The following is a 22,694-nucleotide window of genomic DNA, read 5'->3' as shown; positions in this document are numbered from 1 at the left end:
TTTGCCTACAAGTCCCTCCATTTTATGCTAGCAAACAACTCGCTAAAGAAATGCTGTACCTTTCAGCATTAAGACATTAGGAGAGGCGAAAGCGTGGGAAGGGATGAGAAGTGGCCACCACAAGGAAAAACTCTGCTAAAATTACCTGACTTTTCCTTCCAACCTTTTGATGAGTTTAACAGAAGTAAATGTAATAGAGTTTGCTTGCTAACAAAACAGCAGTTTCAGTGAATGTCAAGAATTTAAGAAAACACAGATTTGCTTTAGTTATAATGATGTTCACAGTGCAATAATGTTTCACAGACCTCAAAAACACCTTCTGGGTTTTGCACAAAATGTTACACTGAACTTCATTTTATATGTAAAGTTTAAAGTTCTCCAGTTTAAAGGAAATAGGAATACCACAGTTTTGAGTTTTGGTACTTCTCTCTTCAAAACAGAGACAAATGCTTTCTCCACAAATACTGTGTAAAAGTTTTACACCAGCAATGAATGTGCTAAACTTTGTGTGCCTAGAAAATTAAATACAAACAAAAAACCAAACACTTGCATGCATTCACTTCCAATGTATCAAAACTTCCAGCAAAAGTGTATTTTGCAGCCAAAGTACTTTACTGCTGCTTAAATATCAATGAACTGAAGAAGTCCGTCTTTCTCAGTCACAACGGTACTTAAGGAAACGTGAAGCTGCAGCAAACATGTCTAAATCTGCACGCTGTGCAGTAATATTCAGTTTTAATGTCAGTTTTACTTTTGTATTCCAATTTTTTTATTGCTAATTAATTTGATCCTTTTGAAGCAAATGTCTTTAAAATGAGGCTTACATTTGTTCCTCCCTTACCCATGCACTTCAATTTCATTACAGAAGCTGTGTTGCCAAAAGGAGACAATTCCTCATTTTTGGTACTGTGCCCTTGAAGGCATCTTATTAGAAAAGACCATTTCTTAATTAACATTTTTGATCTTTAATCCATTACACATTCCTTTAATCCCACACGGAGGAGCTTTTGGCCCACTTCCTTACAGTGACTGTGGGATGCAATAGGCTTTAGCAATTTGTGCTGAGGGCTCTCTCGCAGCTGGACTCCAGAAAAACTGAGTGTAGGTCTGACTGGTCAAGCAGTATAGATTTTCATCTATGATTTTTATATAGAACACATTTAGACAACCACGACTCAGGGTTAAAAAAATAACACCCGGAAGTCCAGGTTTACAGATGGGATCATACTATTAACTTCTATGGAGGGCTTTTAATCTTTTTTAAAATGAGTAGCAAAATTCTAAGTGGAAGATTTAGCAGATCACCAACATGTAAAGTGTACGAAAAATACAATGCACATAATTACAGCAATTATGTGCTAACAGACAATTAACATTACAGGCTTCACAACTCACTATGATTTTTTTTTTAAATATAATGTATGTAGCCTTAAGTAAATTGGTCACTTGGTTGTTTTGATTGGTGGGTATAGGAGGTAATGGTTACACATTAGATCAGCAGATCTAAGAACAAAATTGTCCACAAGCCAGATAATTCAGTTAGAGGTTTGATCTTGTCAAAACTTTGTGAAATACAGACAACATTTCCAAGCAAAATATGTGGTTTTTCATTTCTCTGTTCTGTATTCTGTAGGTATTCTGTCTAATAACTCACACGATGAGTGCCAAAACCATCCAAAAGGCATGTGTGTTAGAAACAAGACATGGCTAGTAAAACATGCAAATAAGCAAGCAGTTGATCACAAACTTGATGTATAGTTGCATCAAAATTCAAACTTATTCTACCTTTTGTACAGCAGTATCTACACTCCCAATGCTGTAGAATAATAAAACGAGGGAAAGGGCTAAAAGCTGAAAAAGTGAGTTACAATATATGGGCTGGATCCTTCTCCCACTGAAATAAATTTTTACTAACAAATTTACTGGGAGCAGGATTGGGGCTTATGCATTTGTCAGTTCTTTTCTATGGCTCCACTTTGGTTCTTCTGGAATCAGCAAGTCATTTCATAATATGGGCTTGCTGAAGATATACCCAGAAAAGGGTGGGTCACACGAGTATTCCAATACAAAGAGATAAGCATGCTGAGCACGTGCCCCACCCATAGTACAATCCAATGGTAGGTTTCTGCACACATCTTTTAAACCTTCCCCTCTGCTGCTACTCTGCCTCTAAAAGTACAACAGCCATTTGTCTCAGAATGAGAGCCACAAGGCATGTCCAGCCTTTGAACAGTTTTCCCATTTAAAAAAAAAACAAAAATAAAAGATTATAAAATAAATCCAGGGCATAATTTACTTGAATCCTTGGCTCTAGGTAAGCGCAAAAGCTTTTCTCTCTCACCACAGTAGTTGGGCCAATAAAAGATATTACCTCACCCACCTGGTCTGTCCAAGTCAGTTTATATTAGTTTTTAAAATAAGGGAGGGAATTGGCTATGGTAGCTCCTAACTCTGGTTCTCCCAGTAGCACTATAAACCCTTTGAAGTGGGTGCTACCTTCATATTTACTGTCTTCTACAACACTAAGCACAGTGTCTCTGCTTAATATGTTAAAAATAAATGATTGTTCATATCCACTTAGCGCTTATGGTCATGTCGAGTAAGACCCACTAGACATCCCTTCCAACCTAAATGACTCTAGAATTCTGTAGTGATAAGCAAAGACTGTTTGGGCAAGGAACTGGGAGTTCCACATAGCTCACCACTGCAGAGGGATTAATATCAAATATCCTCATTCAACTTGGAAAAACAGTGGTGTTTATTTGTTCCATTTGCATATTTCCTTCAGTCTTTTGTTTAAAATTCCCGCTCTTGTGGCTAGCATAATTTACCTTCATCTCAGCTATCAATCATCTACTGTGAAATGTATATTCATTTTTTTCTTAGAAAACGCCAGACCAGTTTAATATGTTCTGTTACTTTTATTTTAGACCCATTCAATCTGGAAGTCTTTAAGTACCAGCTACCGCTACAATGTCTTCCAGCATTCCACAAGATAGAAACTTGTGTAACAGCTGAAGAAATTGTTCATTGTGGGAGTTTTATTTAGCCTCTCCTGATTTCTATGTCTACAAATATTAATGGAAAAACCACTGCAGCCGCCTCTTGCCGATTCTCAGCTCTGTTGTATGGCATCCTTCTTCTCTCTCCCCTACCACCAGACCCAAGTTTGGAAATGGAAAGCCACTGACCTACAGAAACTACTCAACAACCTGGATCAGCAAGCTGGTGTCAGTCCAAAAGAATAAGCCCCCTCAGACAATGGACTGAGCAAGAGCTCCACTCAGTATGCAGTGGGATCATTCTGGTCTACTGCAAGATGGGAGAGGCACTGGAGGCCATGGTACCAGGCCCTGTGTAAAATAATAGCTAGAACATGATGAACTTCTGAAGAGGCATAGTAGGAGTTTAGTGTTAGGGATACAGCTTTTGTACTGCCTGTTATGAAAGGAGAAAGAAAGATATCTGGGGGAGGGGAGGGGCTGGGGGAGTGAGGGAAGGGCTGTTAAAGGAAGAAGGCAGCATTTCTTTTAAACTTCTAGGCACCAATATAGGATTGTCAAGGGGTAGAGAAAAAGAAATAAGGGATGTGGGGCAGAGAGACACACCTTCCATCAAGAACAATGAAACTTAAAGTGCTTTGAAATCCCCATAAAAATGAATAAAGTATCTTCTAGAAAGTATGATTTGCCTGGTCATTTAGTCTTCTTTTGTCACAAAATCTACAGGAGGTTAGCAAATCCAGAGCACTGTAGAATCTGATAAATTAGAGATGAGAAAACCTAGTAGGTCATTTTATCTATCCCACTGCCAATGGGAGATAGTTCCTACAGTGTATTTTCAAATGCTTTGTCCAGTCCAGTCTGAAAATGACCTAAGTGATAGGAGATTATTCCACACACTATTAGATCTCACTATTGGAAAATGTTTCCTGATATTCGGCCTAAGATTTCCTTTGTTTAATTCATCCCATTACTGCTCGTTCTACCCCCTTGGGCCATTCTAAACATTAGATCTAATTTTGATCTAAAAACACAGACATTTTTCATCTTCATTCCTTCCCTTGCTTGGGCATCAGGAAAGTGACAAAGCACCATAAAAGGAAAAACCACAGAAACAAACTGCAGTCAGCATAAAGAAGATGAGAAGCCATTACCTCTTGTCTACCTCTGGCAAATCCCTCTAGCACAGTGGTTCTCAAACTGTGGGTCGGCACCCCAAAGTGGGTCGTGACCCCATTTTAATGGCTTAGATTTGCTGGGGCCCAGGGCCAAAGCCGAAGCCAGAGCCCCACCGCCAGGGGCCGAAACCAAAGTGGCAGGGCTCAGGTTACAGGCCTCCTGCCTGAGGCTGAAGCCCTTAGGCTTCTGCTTTGAGCCCCCAGCTCAGGGCACTGGGGCTCAGGTTTTGGCTCCCCCACCTGGGGCAGTGGGGCTTAGCTTTGGCCCTGCCACCGCGGGCAGGACGGCGTGGCAGGCTCAGACTTCAGTCCCCCCTCCTGGCATCCTGTGGTAATTTTTGTTGTCAGAAGGGGGTTGCAGTGCAATGAAGTTTGAGAACCCTTGCTCCAGCAGATATGACAACACCTGACCCAGAAGGAACAGCAACCCTCCTGGGGAGTGGATTTTGATAACACAAGGCCTTTGAGAGAAAGGAAATTAAAATGGAAAAAATACAGCAGATGAAAGCCCAGGATTCTGAGGTTTGGAAGACACATCTCTGAAGGGACAAGGAATTGAAAAGATATAGGTAAACAAGACATCCACTCCGAGCAGTTAAAACACCATTTTGAGAAATGGGTATGTAAGTTTTGTTACATATGTGCTGCAAACCATACAAGGCACAAATTATTTCAATTCTACATTGACAGTCTTGCAAAGCTAAGAAAACAATAGCTGGAGTCCAGGAAGAATAAAACGCATGCATATACCCCTACCTGGACTGGACTTTCAGAATTAAGGCTGTCTAAAGCCCTTTGTTGTCAATTTTTGCCAATTTTTACCAAAATATTCCCTGGTTTTACAAAACCTTTTTTTTTTTTAAACTGATTTTCACCCCAATTTTGGACCACTCAAGTACATGGAAATACTTGATTATGTTAAGAAAATATAATACATTAGACAGACTAATTTATTATTCACATAAACACATCTAAGTGTAAATGAGAGGCTGCCTGTTAAAGTAAGACAATGTAGCGGAATATACACACATGTGCATATACATACGTACTGTTGATGTATAGTTCATGAAATACACCAGAGGATTAAAATGCTTTCACTTTCAATACTCTTACTTTTCTCTATTTGTTGCTACTTTCTGTTCTCTCATCCCCCAATATTAACCCCTATATTTACCCTCCAAAAAAAACTAAAGTTAATTTTTGATTCAGTTTTCACTAGTTTTTGTTTTAAATTTTTGTAATAAACACTGATAAACTCCTGGAAAGTTCTAAGCAAAATAAAAACCAAAAATGGAGGGCCCTGAGGCTGTCACAGCACCGTTAACTTGCTGACATGCGCTGGGCCTACTGGTTGGCAAATATGACTTTAAAAAACTACATTTGGAACAAGAGAGGGAAAACTCAAAATGACAGTAGACCCACCCCCAAAAAAGTTTTCCCCCTAAATGTGGTGAAAGATTCACTGCTAGGGTGACACAGTGTGCATAATGTTTCAGTTCAGATGGCAATTTTTTTTTAATAAAGGAGAGATGCCTCCAACAATAGCACTGACAATGGAAACACCACCTTACTCTTAATCACAGTGGTTAATAACAGTAGAACAGCTATAATAAGTGGACTTCAGTTGAGTTCAACCCAAAAGACCTCATTGAGATATGGTAGATTTGATCTTGTCTCAGACATGGATAATACACTGTAGTATTGTATATAACTTAGAAAGAATGGCAAATATCTCTGATAGTACAGAGATATGCAATACAATGCAGTGCATTATACCGTATGATGGTGTCCCAACTCTTCCCCAGCTAACCTATCCAGGTAAGCACATAGCCCAAGTAGTTCAATTTGTTGGGATCCAGAAGTCTACACTGCTGCAGATGTCAACTGTGCCATTTGGGGGAACTGTCCTTAATCACTGAGTGGCATGACAGTATTAAGAATGCACCATGTTTCTTTGGCTTTATTTAAGTAGCTTTGTGACTCTGCTTTCAAATAAAATTATTTTTAAAAAGGAGGGAAGGGTGATTGACCTTGATAACTGATTTTTAAATTACCTTTTATTTCCTGCCCTCTCTACCCCAGGAAATTAGTTTGCCTCCTAAATGCTATAGCTAGATCTTCCCAATTAACATTTGTAATAATAAGTATTTTCCAGATAATGCCATAATACTTAAACAGGTGATACTCACACAGGTGTGTGCATGTAAATTAAATACTGACACACATGCTGTGCACACATCAGATTGTTCATTCTTGTAGGAGATTCCCTTCCTAAACAAAATGAGAATACCTATAACATCACACCATCTGAGAAGATTTATAGGGCAACATCTGTTTCCATGAGAGATGTGTGTGTCAACGCAGCATTACACAACGCACGGCAATGGCTTCTGAAGGAACTGCTTCTGGAAGAATTTAATTTTTTATAGTTCTCCTTTTTGTTAAAGTGATACGGCCACAGGATGTCAGTCAAACAGAACGCAGAAAGCATGGGTTCTTCTGTCACTCCAGCTAACAATTTACTGTTCAAAGAAACATTCCGATTTCTGCTGGGCTTGTGTAACTATGGACTGAATTTCATTCACAGGAAGTAATTTCCCTTCTAGACAAAGGCAAAGTTTCCTCAGGGGCCCCTACAGCTTGCAGTAAGATGGGACGGGATTATGATATTTTTAATTGCCACTTTTTAGAATATAACTGGCCCCCAAATATTTTATCTATCTATATTAGATGCTTATAGTATCTGAGCCTCTCAAAATGTTTTGTGTATTTATCCTCACAACACCCCTGTGAGGAAGGGAAGTACAGTCACAATTACCTTTCTGTTTTACAATAAATTAGATATATGTAAAATAAAAGATAAAGATAAAACTTAAATTTTCCACAGTATAGCAATGAAAGCATGTCCTCTTCTGAGAGGATGTACAGTATTAGTATATTACACCTAAACGATCAAAGAAACCTCAGCAATAGAAAACAAACAAAGTATCCAAAACAAAAAATGCTATTAGTCCTTTAGGGAATCAAGTATTAACCTCGTTATATACTTAAGGCTCGTCTATACAGAGACTTAGTCCATGGCAAGCCAGGATGTGAAAATACAGAGCACTAACTTTCCGCACACTTAAGTTCCCATGTGAACGCTGTTTCAAACAGCAATATGTCAAAGCCCATTATGGATCTTTTAACGAGCAGCAGCAGAGTCCAGGCAGCCAGTTAGCATGCAGCAGACTAGAGTGCTGTAGATCCACATCCCAATTTGCCGCACCCAAAGATCTGGTCTACACTACACAGTTAGGTCGATATAAGGCACATTACATCAACCTAATTATGTCAGTGTGCACACTACAGCCTTGTCCCGCCGTTTTAAGTGCCATACTACACCAACGGATTAACTCCACCACCACGAGAGGCATAGGGCTCAGGTCGGTGTAGTTTACTTACATTGGTGTTGGCTGTCTTGTCAATTTCACGGAACCTCACTCAGGGAGGTGAGAAGCCCAGGCAGCTGCCATCCCCCACTCGGAGCAGGGAGGAGAGACACTCGGTCAGCTGGCTCCCTCTCCCAACTGGGAGCGTGAAACCAAGAACGTGGAGGGCGGGGGGCAGCTGGGCTCTTGGCAGGGAACTGCAAGGAGAGCGGTCAGCCCCCTATAGCCCCAACCGCCCCTCTTCAATCAGTGGAAGCACTTCTGGTGAGGACACACACCACCAACAGGAAGAGGGTAGTGTAGAAATAGGATTTAATGATGGTTGACTTAGGGGGGTAGTGTAGACATGCCCTAAGTCTCCATTGAGACAAACCCTTAACCGGTATGTTTACCCTGCAATTAAACACCCGCGGCTGGCTCGTGTCAGCCGACTTGGGCTTACGGGGCTCGGGCTACGGGACAGTTTAATTGCAGTGTAGATGTTCAAACTCAGGCGGAGGCTCAGGCTTTGGGACCCTCAGGAGAGAAAGGGTCCCCGAGCACAAATCATCTACACTGCAATGAAACAACCCTGTAGCCCCAGGCCAAAAAGCCAAAGTCAGCTGACGCAGGCTAGCCGCAGGTGTTTAATTGCAGTGTAGACATACCCAACATGGTCAGGAAGATGGGAAGCAGAATGACAGTTAGTAATTGTGACAAATAAGCATGGCTGGCTCAGGACCCAACTTCCAAACTGAGAGGAGGCCTTCTCAGGAAAGCAAAAGGCAAAAGGAGAGGGACAAGTCACATGATATTCCTCATGAAGTTTTCCCTATAACTGTTCCAATGGTGGGTGCGGCAGAATAGGCTATTTGGTCAACCCAGCCTTCCCCCACCCCTTGCCCCAAGATCATCACAGGCTAGATGATCAGCAGAAGACATGGGCCATCCACTCAGAAGCCTGTACCCCCAAGGACATGCTGACAGGATTCCCATAGGGGACAGCTGCCACTGGGGGTGCAGGGACAGAAAGGTAATATAGGAATACTATCTTTCCAGAACAAACTCTGAAGGATTAGTGTGGGGAGGATACGTATCTCCTCCTGCGTTCCCGCTAAGGCATGCTCCTGCATGGCCACACAGGAGCCCATCAAGAGCCGCACACCTAATGAGGAGAGCCATGCAGGCACACAGGCCCTGGGGCCTGGAGAGGAGAGAGATGTAGGGTGAGGTGGGGAATAGGGGGTGGAGAGCTTGGGGTGTGCAGGGCTGCAGCAAGGAGATGCCTCTCCCCCAGCCCCAGAGCTGTTGCAGCAGGGAGAGGCACCTCTCCCTGGGCCGTGGGGCTGCTGCAGTAGGGAGTCCTCTCTCCCTGCCAGCCCCAGGGAAGCCTGCACCCCAAACGCCATCCCAGAGCCCTCACCTCCAACCGGAGCCCTCAGCCCCTGCACACCTCAACCCTCTGCCCCAGTATCGTTCACTTATATAATCAAAGACATCCAAATTCAAGAAGAGGTTATCACAGGATTAACTATGTTCCACAGTCCATTGATAAAGTTCTCAAGTCTTCCATTTCTTGGAGAACACCTGCTGTGTCTGGAAGGATCAGATTTTACAATCCCTCAGGCCAAAACTTTAGCCAGAATCTTATTCATCTTGATTTACTAACAAAATTATCGTTTTTAATAACAGAGATGCCTTAGTTTGGCTGCAGCCCTGGGGAGGGGTGATTTCTGAGTTTCTGGAGGTTTTTAATGCTCACTCAACTTACTTTAAAATTGTTCTGATATGAAGGGAACCTATCCAGGAATTATTTTTCATTCTACCACTTAAAAGTTAAATAAGACAATAGCTACTACCTAAAAAAACAAAACAAAACAAAAAACACTGTTTCCACGTCACGGGGTGAGCTGGCCTTTTAAGGGGTTGAGGGCTCAACCTCATCTGTGCCATGTTTAACCCATCTCCCAACATGGAAGGAATGAATACCAGGGCCATGTGATGGGGAGCATGTGACTAATAATGGGGCTTGCTTGTGGAATATAAATTCAGTCCGAGGAGCGACACCTGAGAAAGTAGACCTAGGAATGAGAACTAAGAACCACTGGACTAAGAACAGTCAGAAAAGGGCCAGTAAGGAGGCCTAGGCTGAGTAACTCTCCAGAGCTGCTAGGTAAAAGATCTGAGAGAGAGAACTGCAGGGAGAAGGAACTGCTTGGAGGAAAGTCTAAGTAGGGCTCAGACTAAGAACCCTGTGAGTGTGAGCTAGCCAGGTGGGCTGCGGGAAGATATGGGTTGCTTTGAACTTTAAATTAATAAATCAGACTCCAAAAAGGGGAAAGTGACTGAGAAAACACTTGCAATGTAATGTCTGATTAACTGGGGAAGAAGAGGAAAACTAAGGCAGTGTCAGGGCCTAATGCCAGAATGGGTAAGTCCTTCCTACACTTCCAAAAAAACAGTGCTTTCTTCTCTAATGCTCTTTTTGCAACAGAAATTTGAACCTATTCCCACAGCAGAGCATGTAAATGATTCAATGCCATGTTCGCTTACTCTCCACTGGAAACTCAGGTAGTCCAAAGGTTGGGGGTGTGAAGAAACAAAGCAAGGTTTGGCAAATGGAAAAGGAAGAAACATGTAGGTAGAGAAGCTTCCAAGATGGCAAGAAAAACAGAAAGTAAAATATCCCCCCTTAAAAATACCTGCCCATTTTAATGTATATGACAGCGCTGAGTTAGACCCAAGTAATGGAAAGATGTTGTTCCTCTTCTGCAACAGTTGAAGAGAGAGTTACAAATCAAAATACTTGGGAGGCACTGCACAAAGGTACAGCAGGAAAAAAGAAGTGACCACAGTGTGTATTTTGGGGTCTCAAAACAAAATCTGCACAAGGCTCTGGGTGGCAGGGCGGCGAGCTCTTGCCAGGCAGCGCAGCTGCAGAGCCGCAGCCTGACCTGGTGCTCTGTGCTGCGCGGTGGCGTGGCTGGCTCCAGCCGGTCACCACGGCTGCCTGTCCTGGTGCTCTGTGCTGCGCGGTGGCGTGGCTGGCTCCAGCCGGACACCACGGCTGCCTGTCCTGGTGCTCTGTGCTGCGCGGTGGCGTGGCTGGCTCCAGCCGGTCACCACGGCTGCCTGTCCTGGTGCTCTGTGCTGCGCGGTGGCGTGGCTGGCTCCAGCCGGACACCACGGCTGCCTGTCCTGGTGCTCTGTGCTGCGCGGTGGCGTGGCTGGCTCCAGCCAGTCACCACGGCTGCCTGTCCTGGTGCTCTGTGCTGCGCGGTGGCGTGGCTGGCTCCAGCCGGACACCACGGCTGCCTGACCTGGTGCTCTGTGCTGCGCGGTGGCGTGGCTGGCTCCAGCCGGACACCATGGCTGCCTGACCTGGTGCTCTGTGCTGCGCGGTGGCGTGGCTGGCTCCAGCCGGACACCACGGCTGCCTGTCCTGGTGCTCTGGATGGCACAGCTGTAGCACCGCCAGCCACCAGTGCTCCAGGCAGCGCAGAAAGGGGGCAGGGAGCAGGGGGGTTTGGATAGAGAACAGGGGAATTCGGGGTGGTGGTCAGGGGTGCTGGGAACAGGGGGGTTGAATGGGGACAGAGGTCCGGGGGGAGAGGGGGCAGTCAGGAAGGAGGCAGGGGTTGGATGGGGCGGCTGGGGACAGTCAAGGGCAGGGGTTCCGGTGGGAGTTAGGGGACAGGGAGCAGGGGGAGTGGATGGGGCAGGGGTCCCAGAGGGGCCGTCAGGGGACAGGGAACATGAGGGTTGGATGGGGCAAGAGTCCCGGGGGGCCATCAGGGGGCGAGAAGCAGGGGGGGTCAGATGAGGGTGGGGCGGGCCACGCCTGGCTGTTGGGGAGGCACAGCCTCCCCTAACCGGCCCTCCATACAATTTCGGAAACCCAATGTAGCCCTCAGACCAAACAGTTTGCCCACCCCTGGACTAGATGGTACAACAGCATATGCCAAGTCCAATACAGCAGAGGACGCAGCACAAACACAGCCGGGTCCTATCCTCTTCTCCTTCTTCATCTCCCCATTACCACCTCTTCTGCAACTCCCTAACCAGTGACCACTGCAGCAGAATAGCCTGAAAACCTACAGGTTCTGAGCCACCTACACCCCAGAAGCTGATGGAGAAGAGTACCTCAGCAGATGAAATAAGGAGAGATTAGAACCCCCAAATCCTGCATGTAGATGTGGAGAGAAAAACATGCCTGCCTGCAACTTGAGTCCAGAGAGACTGAACAAGCAGTGTGATTTGAGAGGATTTGGGAAGGAAGAAGGAAAACACAAGAGAGAGACAATAATTGATACACAAGTTGAAAACAGTATAAAGCTTAATATATGTGCTGAACTACAGCATCTGCACAGGCCAGCACCCAGTGAATACAGCACTGAGTGCTTTAGAAATGAATGTAATAAACTGCCTACAACCATTCCTGCCAGTCACACTACTTCATTTCAAGGAGTTTGTTCCAGCATGACTGGTTTATGACACAGTATTTTTAACGTTTTGACTTTATTTACTGGCACTGATGGCACGCTGTCCTAAAGCAAACAAATTCTGAAAAGACACTTCTGTAAACATATCTATTACACACCACTGAACACTGTTATACTGACCACCGACAGTATAACACAACACACACCACCAATTTCCAAGTGCAATAGTTCGGGCTGACATTCCATCCCCAATTTGTGCTACTGGACCATGATTTTGCGTTCCCCAACTTCTCCGTTTGTGTCTCAACCCAAAGGCTACTGAAGCCTACTTTTGTGTTTAAGTATAATTTAAGTATAGCAAAAAGGCAGTCTGGAGCTACGTGTATCTCAGGAACTGACAAAAAGTGCAAGCCTTCTAGTTCACTGAGTTCCTGGGAAGAACACAAAATCTTACTCTGGTTGCCTCAGACAATTTAGCTTGGCTCCCCCAAGGCCTCCCAGCCTAGCTAACGAGAAATTCCCCAGAAAACCCCATATAAAAATGCTTTTTATACCTCTTTAAAAATGCCTTAGATTCTCTATATATTTGGTAAGACTTTTTACTTCTTTAAAATGTCCCTTGTTGCTCCTCTAGATAATGCTCCAGTGATGTATTACAACAGTAATACAGGACTGCAAAGCAATGGGCTACCCAGACAAATATTAAATCTTATTTTCCTCTTTGCTTAGAAGAAGCGGAAAACCGTTTGGCAAACCAGAGCTCTTGATGCTTCTCTGTCCTCCCACTGGAAACCCTGCCCAACCTACCCTATATCTGAGATGCTTTCTGTGTTAGATGTGAGGGCAGCAGTGCAAGCTTGCAAGTGTGGCAGTCACTGTTAACAGAGAGAAGCAGGGTGAATGAGCATTCTACCTCTCTTGTCCTCTGGGACAGAACACATACCTGTCTATTAAACAACAAAACATTACTGATCTGCTAACTAAGACCCTGAGAGAGAGAGAGAGTGAGAGAGAGAGAGAGATTCTTGTCCTTTAAATTTAAGTTCAGAAACAATTATGCAAAATTGAAGAACTGGGAATGTTCTTACACATACCCTTTGCTAGCTCACAGACTAATACCAAGAGATTATTTTTCATATTATCCGAGCAACCTCTCTCTCATAATTAGGCTAGGAAGGATTAGATTTTTATCAGTAAATAACAGTAAACATCAATTTCACAGTACGTACACAAACCGATGAAGAATATTTCCATCTACAATAACTGAAATGTACAGAGAGATGAAGTAAGAAAAATGCGGCTTAAGAATTTATTAGAGTTTGATTTAAGGATGTTTTATTTTGTATACTTTAACATGTGATCTTGACAATTTGTGTTTTAACGGTTATAAAACTTTTACTTTTTTAATCTCAGTGTAATATTTAATATCATTAAATAATTGTCAACACCCAATAATTTCCCAAAACTGTGAAAATTTTAATCCATAAAAATTGGGAAAAAATGCTTAAAGTCCATGATTTTGCATAATTGAAAATTTAAAAAACTCTTAAAATCATAAAAATATAAAAATGTAACTCTTCCAAGCTTACTTATAATGTATTCTATTGATTCTAAAAATTAATACACACAGCTTAAATTATGATAGAAAACTGTCATTTACAAAACTAGTTCAAGTCACGTTTAAAGAAGCTGAACTGATTCCCCAACAGTAAGAAGGCTTGGACTTCTGTAAAACCTTTGAACTGGACAGATAACTGGGAGAAGAGCTTTTAATCTCCTGTCTAGGTAGAGGTTAAAATTTTAAATAAAGAAAAGAAAACCAACTGAACTAAAAAGGCAAAATCCTTGCAGTAAATAATCAATGTGATGCATAAAAACATAGCCACATGAATTCCATTGACAACATGCACATTGATAAATCTCCACATGTTGCATTAAATATCGCCTGCAAATCAATGATTTGTAAGCATCCTCCATTGTTCAGAACCTCATTGAAACTTTGACAGTGAAGTGCTATTTTAGGAAAAACTGAAGTAGCCACTTTAACGAAGTTTGAGCATTTGTGGTACTTTGAAAGCTACAACACCTCAACAAGAGTTCTATTTCCATCATTCCAAAATACTTCTAATTTACAAGTTACAGTAATCAGGAAAGCCAGTCCAGCAAACACTGAAGTCAACAATCACATGCTTTCAAACCTACTGAACTAGCTCTTACAGTTGTAGGAAGTTCACTGGCTCTGCATTTCCTGTCTTGCAGAGATCATAATGCCAAAGGACTGGAACTTGTAAACTCTGCAGCCCTCAGCTGAACAAGGGCTCTGCTTCAGCACAGTTTAAATACTGTGTACACCTAGAGCTTCAGTCACACCTCATGGGACATCAGCATTGGCATGACAGCGAGATTTTGTTAACTGCGGTTCAGACAACTTATTACCCTCTACAATAAAATATTTTTGGAAATTAATTTTTTGGAAGAATCAAAAAAATTCTAGTTGACTACCTACTGCTTTGAAAATGCCTCTTCAACCCTAGGATTTGGATAAAATTAACCCTAATATTTTTCACAAATTAAGATTTATTTTAAAAAAATCCGTTTTCTATGCAAATCTAAGCAAGAGAGGCTGGGTTGTTTCTGCTTAGGCAACAACATACATTCTCAACTATTTTAGTGTTGTATGGTAAGGCCATCATTAGAAACAGAACTTAGTTTAAGGCTTGCAATGTAAGTGTCCCACTATGCAACTAAATAAGGCCACGTCTGCACTAGAAAGGCGTGTCAGTACAAGTATACCCTCCTAGTGCAGACACAGCTTATACCAGCAAAAAATTGCTGTTTTAGCTTATACTGGTTCAGAGAGCAAAGTAAGTTATATCAGCAAAAGCATTTTTATGCCAGTATAATGGTTTAATCGAGCTTTTGCCAATACAGAAATCCTACTAAAAAAAAAAAAAAAAGTCATACATCTAACCAACATTGCGGTAGTAGCTAAAGTTACTACCGTAGACCTGGCCTAAGAAGCTTCATTAGCTCAGGAAAGACAGTGGTTGTGCACACAAGCCAGAAGATAATTCCTCAGAAGTCACAGTGGATCTGTTTCCATCCACACACAGATGTGCACAACACCTGAGAAGAAGAGTGAGGAATATGTTAATTTAAAACATCTGGCAAATGGTTCACCCTTAACAAGTCCAGTTTTTGGACTTTTGTTTTTTCAAGGGGAAAAGGTATATTGTTGATTTGGGCTGGGGAATGTAGGGGCATGAAATGAGAAGCTGAAGCATGTTTTCCCCCCTTTATTGAAGTTCTACATCACACTACTAGAGTTAATGCAAACAGGAAGATCATAAAAGAACATAATGAAAGTCTTGCACACTGGGACTAAGGGACTGGTTTCAGTTACTGAATATAGATTTGGAGGCACACCACACAACAGTGAGTAACTCCACAGTATTACACCACTATATATTATGGCTTCTTAATGCTTTTTCTATATAACTCTTCAGCCTTATTCCAGTCTGCAGCCTCATGCCTCCTGTATCGTATCCTATCCAATATAAAGGCTTATAAGATTAAAATTCACCTCTACAAAGTGTGTCAACATGCATTTCCTTAAATTAGATGTAAAGTAGATCACACACACAGTACACAATTGTAATGTATCATTCCAAGGGTCTAGAGTTAGAATTACTCGTATTTCCAACTAGTAACAGGACACCCTGTTGCCCATTATCTCAGCTTTGAGAGAAAATGGGAGCAGAAACAGCTAATTTGTGAAAACTCTTTCACAAGCTCTTCTTATACCTCCAATATATCCACTAACCTCACTCAGAAAACCCAAATGCACTCCATCCTACTGACATGTATAGATATATTTTTTGTACCTCAGATTTAATATAATTCAGGATTTTTGATAGATAACATTGGTTACTCAACTCCACTGCTGTTTGAAACTAAGGTCAAGCAAGAAAGACTGAGAGTGCTCTTTTCATGCACTGTTAGCTCCAGGCACAAAGGGGCCTTCTGCATCACAGTCAGGGGTTTTCAGCAGCAGGAATATTTGCTATCAAAGAACAGTGAAAATACAAATCGTTCAAAGCAGCCATAGTGGAAAAGATGCTGTACCCAGAACAACATACACTATGTTTTGTACAAAATGGAATGCCACAAGTACCATGGCAAAGACAAATTTGTCTTAAAGACCAGCCAGATACTGACTATGGTGAGAAAAATCCCTTGTGAGCTTGTTTCCCAATGATTCTTATAATATCCACACTGAATGGGGATTTATTACCATTGTTTATTTTCATATTACTGTTTAGCATCTATTTAAATTGTGAATTCTTGTGGTCTACCACTACTATAATACCACAATGTGTTTCTATATTAAGACACTATTGAAGCACCGTTAATGTTAACCATTTTATCACCTTAAAATCAAAAGAAATTATATACAAATTTGCCTTCTGAGAATTCCATAGATATTACACAGACAAAATATGTACTCCAAATCAAAATAGCATTAAGTACATCAGATTGGGTAAATAACTTGCAACCAACCATACACCTAGACTAATCTGACATTCTAACTTGCTTAATCTACTTTAGTTTCTGAGCCCCTTTTTATTCAGATGTTCAATAGGTTTACAGGTTCTAGACACACGTCAGGTTTACACAGAGACTGGTAAATACATTAGATCTTTCCAAACTTATGTTCACCTGATCTAAGAGTGCTTTGTAATTTCTTCCAAGAAGAGCAATACACACATTTCAATTGAGATTGAGTTTAAAATTCCTATTAGAGTAGTTTTTATGTAATTAGATTGGAATGAATGTGCAACAGCGCCATTGCAGAAAACTTCAAAGCAGTTATACTGGAGAAATCACAACCCATTTCTGTGTGCCCACAAGAAGAAAGAATGGCTCTCTGGAGGATAAGAGTATATTAGTCTCTGTATGTAATAGATTTTATTGACCATATGGAACTGATATAAAAATTGTGTTGCAGTGGGTAGTCTTGGATTTGAGACAGGAATGTGACACAAAATACAGTTTCTGTAAAATGCCTGGCTGCTTTCTGGCAGCCTTTACAATCAGAAAAACCCAGAACATTTACCTGATTGAGTCACTGATGAGTCCCAGTTCAAAGCAAAATCTGAAGATTCACCCTCTTCGACTGAAAGAGAACAAAATACAGTTTGTGATTTCTAAACAAAACGGGAAGCACGAGATAATTAGAGCCCCATATACTATTAAAGTGTTACAACAGATTTCTGCACCAGTGAAGAAAAGATTATTTTCCATAAAATAATTTTAGGGTGATAATTTAGTAAAGTTTCTGTTCAAACATTTTCAACTTGGCTACTAAATCTGTGCCTGAATATTTTTTTCCCCATATACAAATTACCAAATTTGCACATGCAGATGTGAGTGAGGTTTAACTACCACAATGTATTGCGGATGTGCAGATTTAGGGGGTTGGTGCACACAAAAACTGCAAATTTGTGGCTGCAAAGAGACTGTTTTGAAAATTTCACTCTAACATATCACACCAAAGATATGTTCTATGAAAACAATATTGATGGACGTAATTAAACAATATGAAGAACTACAAAATTTATGATGTTTTAAAAAGTTTGGTATCCAAAACACTATATGTTATGTATGGACACATTTTGTAATACTGCAGTCACATACGCACTTTTTCTTTAAAATATTTATATTGTAATTTAAGGCCTGATCATGTGAAGACAATGGGGGTAGGATGCTCAGTATCTTTCAGAATTAAACACTTATCTAGCACTTGGGAAAGAAGTAAACACAACATTTTATCTTTAGCTGTTCAAATTTTGTTTAGCCAACCTTGTGCCCCTTAGAAACAGCCAAGAGACCAGCTGCCAACTAGGAGCCCAATTCTATTCCCACTTCAGTCAATAGTAGTTTTACTATTGTCAAATTGTGTGCATTTGAAAGTCAGAGGTGCAGAGATTGTCAACATGCCCCTTTATAATCATATACAACAGTGTCCTTATTTCTCCCTCAAAAATATAGTTTGGATATTGGACCTTTATTCTCTGACATACACCATTTTACTGTACACTCAACACTACTACCCGCCCTTATCCACACCTCACTTCATCTAAAAAATGGACATCTACAGGATTCTGCAGCTGAAGTCAATGTACCACTCTAAATTCACATTCCATAGCTCCCATTGACTACACTGGTCGTTGTATGCCCAGACCTTAGAGCTAGGTTTACAGCCCTTAGATTCAATTATTATTACCTGGAAGCCTCATTTTTTTTCCAACAAGCTCTAATATCCTTGATGCAGTTCTAGCAAGTTGATGTAGGTGGTTTTAAAAAGAAATTGGAAATAGAAAAGATAGCTAAATGGGTAATATAAAAATATTTTTGATGCACTGTAATCTAATGGGGAGATTGCACAACAAATGTACATTCCATAGAAGGCTACAACTACTGTAGCGCTATTGTATAATTTTATTACTTCAACAAAGATTGGCCACTTCGGTTGATGCTGATGATCCTTTAAAATTAGCTGTAGTCTTTTAAACAAACCTACATGAACACAAAAGCACATTTCACAAAATATTATATTTGGAATGATGGAAAACAAAGTATAAAATGTGAAAATCAATAACAAAACTGCCATTTATTTTGACACAAGTAGGACTGGGCCAAACATTTGCTCTAGTAAAAGGTTCACCCACCATTTTGTATCTCTGAGACCACCATCTTGTTTCATTTTTGTGACAAGTACTAAAATGCAAAAGGAATATTCTGGACATAATGAGATTAAATATTGCTTCAGCTCTTAGAACAGATATGTTCGTGTTTCAACAGTAAAATTACATGTACATTGGGAGAAGATATTTTTCCCCCAACATGTCAATTAAGCTAACTTTATACTGCATGTCTTATTCAAAAAGGATCAGCAGAACGTTTTTATCTGATTATGGAAAAAAAAAATTTAAATCACTTTTCTAATGGATAAGAGAATAAAACTTACTAAATCTGCTAAAAAATATGGCAAGGCCTTAACTTCAATAACAGTTAAATAAGAAATATATGGAACCACTGTTGGTCATCTGTAATTTTAACAACAGACTAACTCACATTTTAGCTAAACACAGGAGACTGCTACAGTCCTTGATTTCACTTGATTTCAACAGTACAACAACACTATACTTTTAGGAATCCCTTAAATGAGGCCAAAGGTTAAATGCTTAAAAGGTTAAATGAATGCCTTTACTGGCATTAATTTGTTTTGCTCTGCTGAGTGGATGAGGGAGGGAGACCACTACATTTTTATATTTAAATGAAGATGACAACACTTACATTCATTGAATATTACTGTCATGATTTCAGGTTCTTCCCCACACACACATGCAAACACATCACCTCATCTAACATTTTCATGCATCAAGGGAGTCGATTGCCTCACTAGTTTAGCCATAAATGCATTTTAGCTGTTGTTGCTCATCCCACTAATTTTTCCTCTCTCTTTTTTCATTTTCTTTTTCCTTTTTTCTTCCACTTCTCTCTCTCTCTCTCTCTCTCGCTCTCTCTTTTTTTCTTTTAATAAACACACTATCTTTACAGGCTCAAGGATGAGAAAAAGTAATAGCAACCCCCCTTGGAGGTATTGTTACATCTGACTACTGTGCAACTGAACAGGTTTTCTTTATCCAGCCGAACAGGAGTTCAAATTGGTCTCTTCAACAATAAGGTAACTGGCAGGAGCGATAGGAAAAAAAGAAGCCAGATCACTTCACACTGTTCAAGATGGGTGCTTGCTGTGGAAGCAGGAGCACATAAGGTAGCAAGTGGTACAAAAAGGCTGGCATGGTTAGTCTTGTACTTCCCTGAAATTATTCTACAGCACCATAACAATGCATGGGGCCTAAGGGACAATTAGAAAGATAGACTAATCTCTTTGGACAAGGGACCTAAGCGGGGCCTGCAAACACTCAGGTACTCGTGTGCCCAACTGTTTGCAAGACCAGACCCTAAATTAGACATCAGGCACCAAGGGATGTCAAACACAGTATGAGAATCAGTGATCTAAGGAAAGCCTTTAACATAAAAATAATCATTCTGCACACCAATATGATTAACAAGCCACAGCTATTTAACTATCTGTTCCATTAATATCCTGTCCTATGCACTTTGACAGGTAGGGAGGGAAGGATGGCCCCATGATTAAAGTGCAGAACTAGGAGTCAAAAAATCTGGGTTAATTTTCCAGCTCTGTTATAGACTTCTAGTGTAATCTTAAATTACCTAACCAGCATATACTTCTCTATTAAAAGAGGATAATACCTCACAGAGGTGTTGTGAGGCTTTTCTCATTGGCATATCTAAATCATTTGGACATAAGCACACATTATATAAGCACACATATTTGAAGTGGGGGGAGGGGTTATGTCTGCTGAGACAGTAAATATCCAAGCATTAAAAAAGTTGACAGGACAGCATTACCTTAAACTAAAAACTTTAATACTTGACCATCAAGGGCTAAATTCTGCCCTCTGGTGCATGAGTCCTCTGTTGATTTCATTTGGAAGGTCAGGATACATATGTTAGAAGTTTCCTGTGTTGGTAAAGGAAGGGCTGTGTAAAGGCTTTGTCCAAACTGGAGGTGAAGTCCCTGCTCATCCAGTGAGTGGAATAAAGGTTCAATATTTTGATTACAGGCTCAGCAGGTCCTCCCAAGGAGCAAACAGCAGGTCAGAGTGGGGTTTGACTGCTGAGGTTACATAGGCATCTCCAATTCTCACCACTGAGAGCAGTGAGTCAGAAAAACCTTGTTCATAATTTTAATTTTAGTTAGGGAGATGTTTACTTTAGTTTGCTTTCCCTGTCTGTCCTTACGTGTTATCTCTTTTATTATTTTCTGACATGATTTGAAGCCTGGTTCAATTTACCTTCTCTATTTTATATATTTGTTTATAGCAGTATTACTAGACTTTGTAAATAAATTATCTCTGTTTCCCCCTACCTTGTGGAGACTGGTTCATTTAAAACAATAATAGTAATAGGTGCAGCAGAAGGGAACAGAATCTAAGGGCAACACTTTCAAGATATGCTACTCAGTAATATACGGGATCTACGGAGACCATTCTTAACCAAAAAATGGTAAACGCTAAAAAGAACACTACACTGGTGGTACTGAAAACCTGTTTATTGTGTAAATCCTGTACCAGAAAGTTCCACCCAACTGTGTCGTGCAGATGGCTAAGTGGTTTAAAGATTGTCACAAATGATAAATGAATTATGCCAAAAATATAATGCCTAGAACTGATCTGTTGCTAAATAGGCTCGTGCCACGTTCAAATTGATGGTAGCCCTTATGAAGTCCAGAGACTATGTGGGGTCTAGGATCAATTTCGACACTGACTCTGAGCAACAAAAGAAATTGGAGCAACATGGAGGTTGATGCATGGGCTTCTTGCCTGGACAGCACAGCTAGAAGCCAATTGTTGAGACAAGGAAACACAAGGACACCATAACAACATCTGACATAAGCTTCTACGATGAAAAACACCTTGGTGAAGACCTGGGGAGCAGCAGCTATTCCAAAGGTGAGCACTCTGTACTGGAAATAGTGAACGCCCACTGTGAATCTCAGGAAACGTCTGTGGGCTCCATGGACATCCATGTGAAAATAAGCATCCTTCATATTGAGAGCCATAAACCACATGCTCTTCTCTGACAACAGGATAATTGCTGCCAGCATGACCATACGAAACTTGAGCTTGTGAAAGAAGTGATTAAGGTGCCGAAGATCGAGGACTGATCTCCATCTGCCTGTCTTCTTGGGTATCAGTAAGTAAGCTGAGTAGAACCCTGTTCTATCACTTCATCCAGAGATAAGGAGGGAAATCTAGCTGGTTGTGGAACCACTGTCGGGACCGGACTAAGGGATTCTTCCTCTACTATAGGATCCGAACACCTGCTGGAAGGATCCCTTAGGGGGAGGCAGGTGAAGATTCCCTTGTGGACTAGGCTGGGGGGAGGTATAGGGACAAGATTCCCCAGTATGGTCAATAGGCTGGATCCCAGGGAGGTTGTGATGGTCCCCACGGCATGGGGTACCAATGGCTCAGAGATGATTGAGGTGGTAGATGCTCCCATGGACGTGGCAGTCTCCGTGAAGGTGCGTAGTGGCGATAAGACGTGGTCGGTTCCTCTCCCAGTTCTGATTCATCAGAGAAGGAAAAGATTTACTCAGGTTCCAAAGCCAGTACCACTGGAGCCAGTGGAAGGGTGTAAATTATCAGAGCAGACGGTGAGGGATCCCGTACCTCAGGCATATCCTGTGGTAGAGAAATTATCTCTCCAGAAGTGGAGGGGCATGATAGATGGGGTGACTCCGGGTTTGGCCAGGTGAACACATCCTGGGACGCGGCTCTGGCTCCAGATCTCCCCGCTGTAAGAGGCACCCTCTCCTTCTGGGTATCAAATGGCACGATGGACTTTCCTGGAACAGGACAATCCCACATCTTTTGGGATGCCAGTGATAACAATACCAATGGACCAGTGCTCAGAACCGCCAGATTCCATTGCTTGTGTGACTTCTTCTCAGGTCTATGGGACTTAGCACGTGATCTGTCACCATGTCTCGAACTCGTGGAAGGA

General features: G+C 41.5%; 1 protein-coding gene across 12 annotated transcripts in view; it reads right to left on the bottom strand.

The window, feature by feature from the left end:
• The window catches only part of ZNF423 (zinc finger protein 423), a 334,537-nt gene that overhangs the window by 244,661 nt on the left and 67,182 nt on the right, over positions 1-22,694 (bottom strand). For 9 of the 12 annotated variants that reach the window (XM_073307700.1, XM_073307696.1, XM_073307686.1 and 6 more), the window contains exon 2: positions 17,149-17,208. The exons of 2 other annotated variants lie outside the window; for them this stretch is intronic. In XM_073307700.1, the coding sequence (XP_073163801.1) occupies positions 17,149-17,208 (60 nt within the window). Of the gene's footprint in view, positions 1-17,148; positions 17,209-18,318; positions 18,424-22,694 lie in introns of those variants that run through there. One more of the 12 variants, XM_073307689.2, reaches the window with a different exon arrangement.

This window comes from Lepidochelys kempii, chromosome 12, assembly GCF_965140285.1.
Source record: "Lepidochelys kempii isolate rLepKem1 chromosome 12, rLepKem1.hap1, whole genome shotgun sequence".
NCBI lineage: Eukaryota > Metazoa > Chordata > Testudines > Cheloniidae > Lepidochelys > Lepidochelys kempii.
This window is presented reverse-complemented; position numbering and strand designations above follow the sequence as displayed.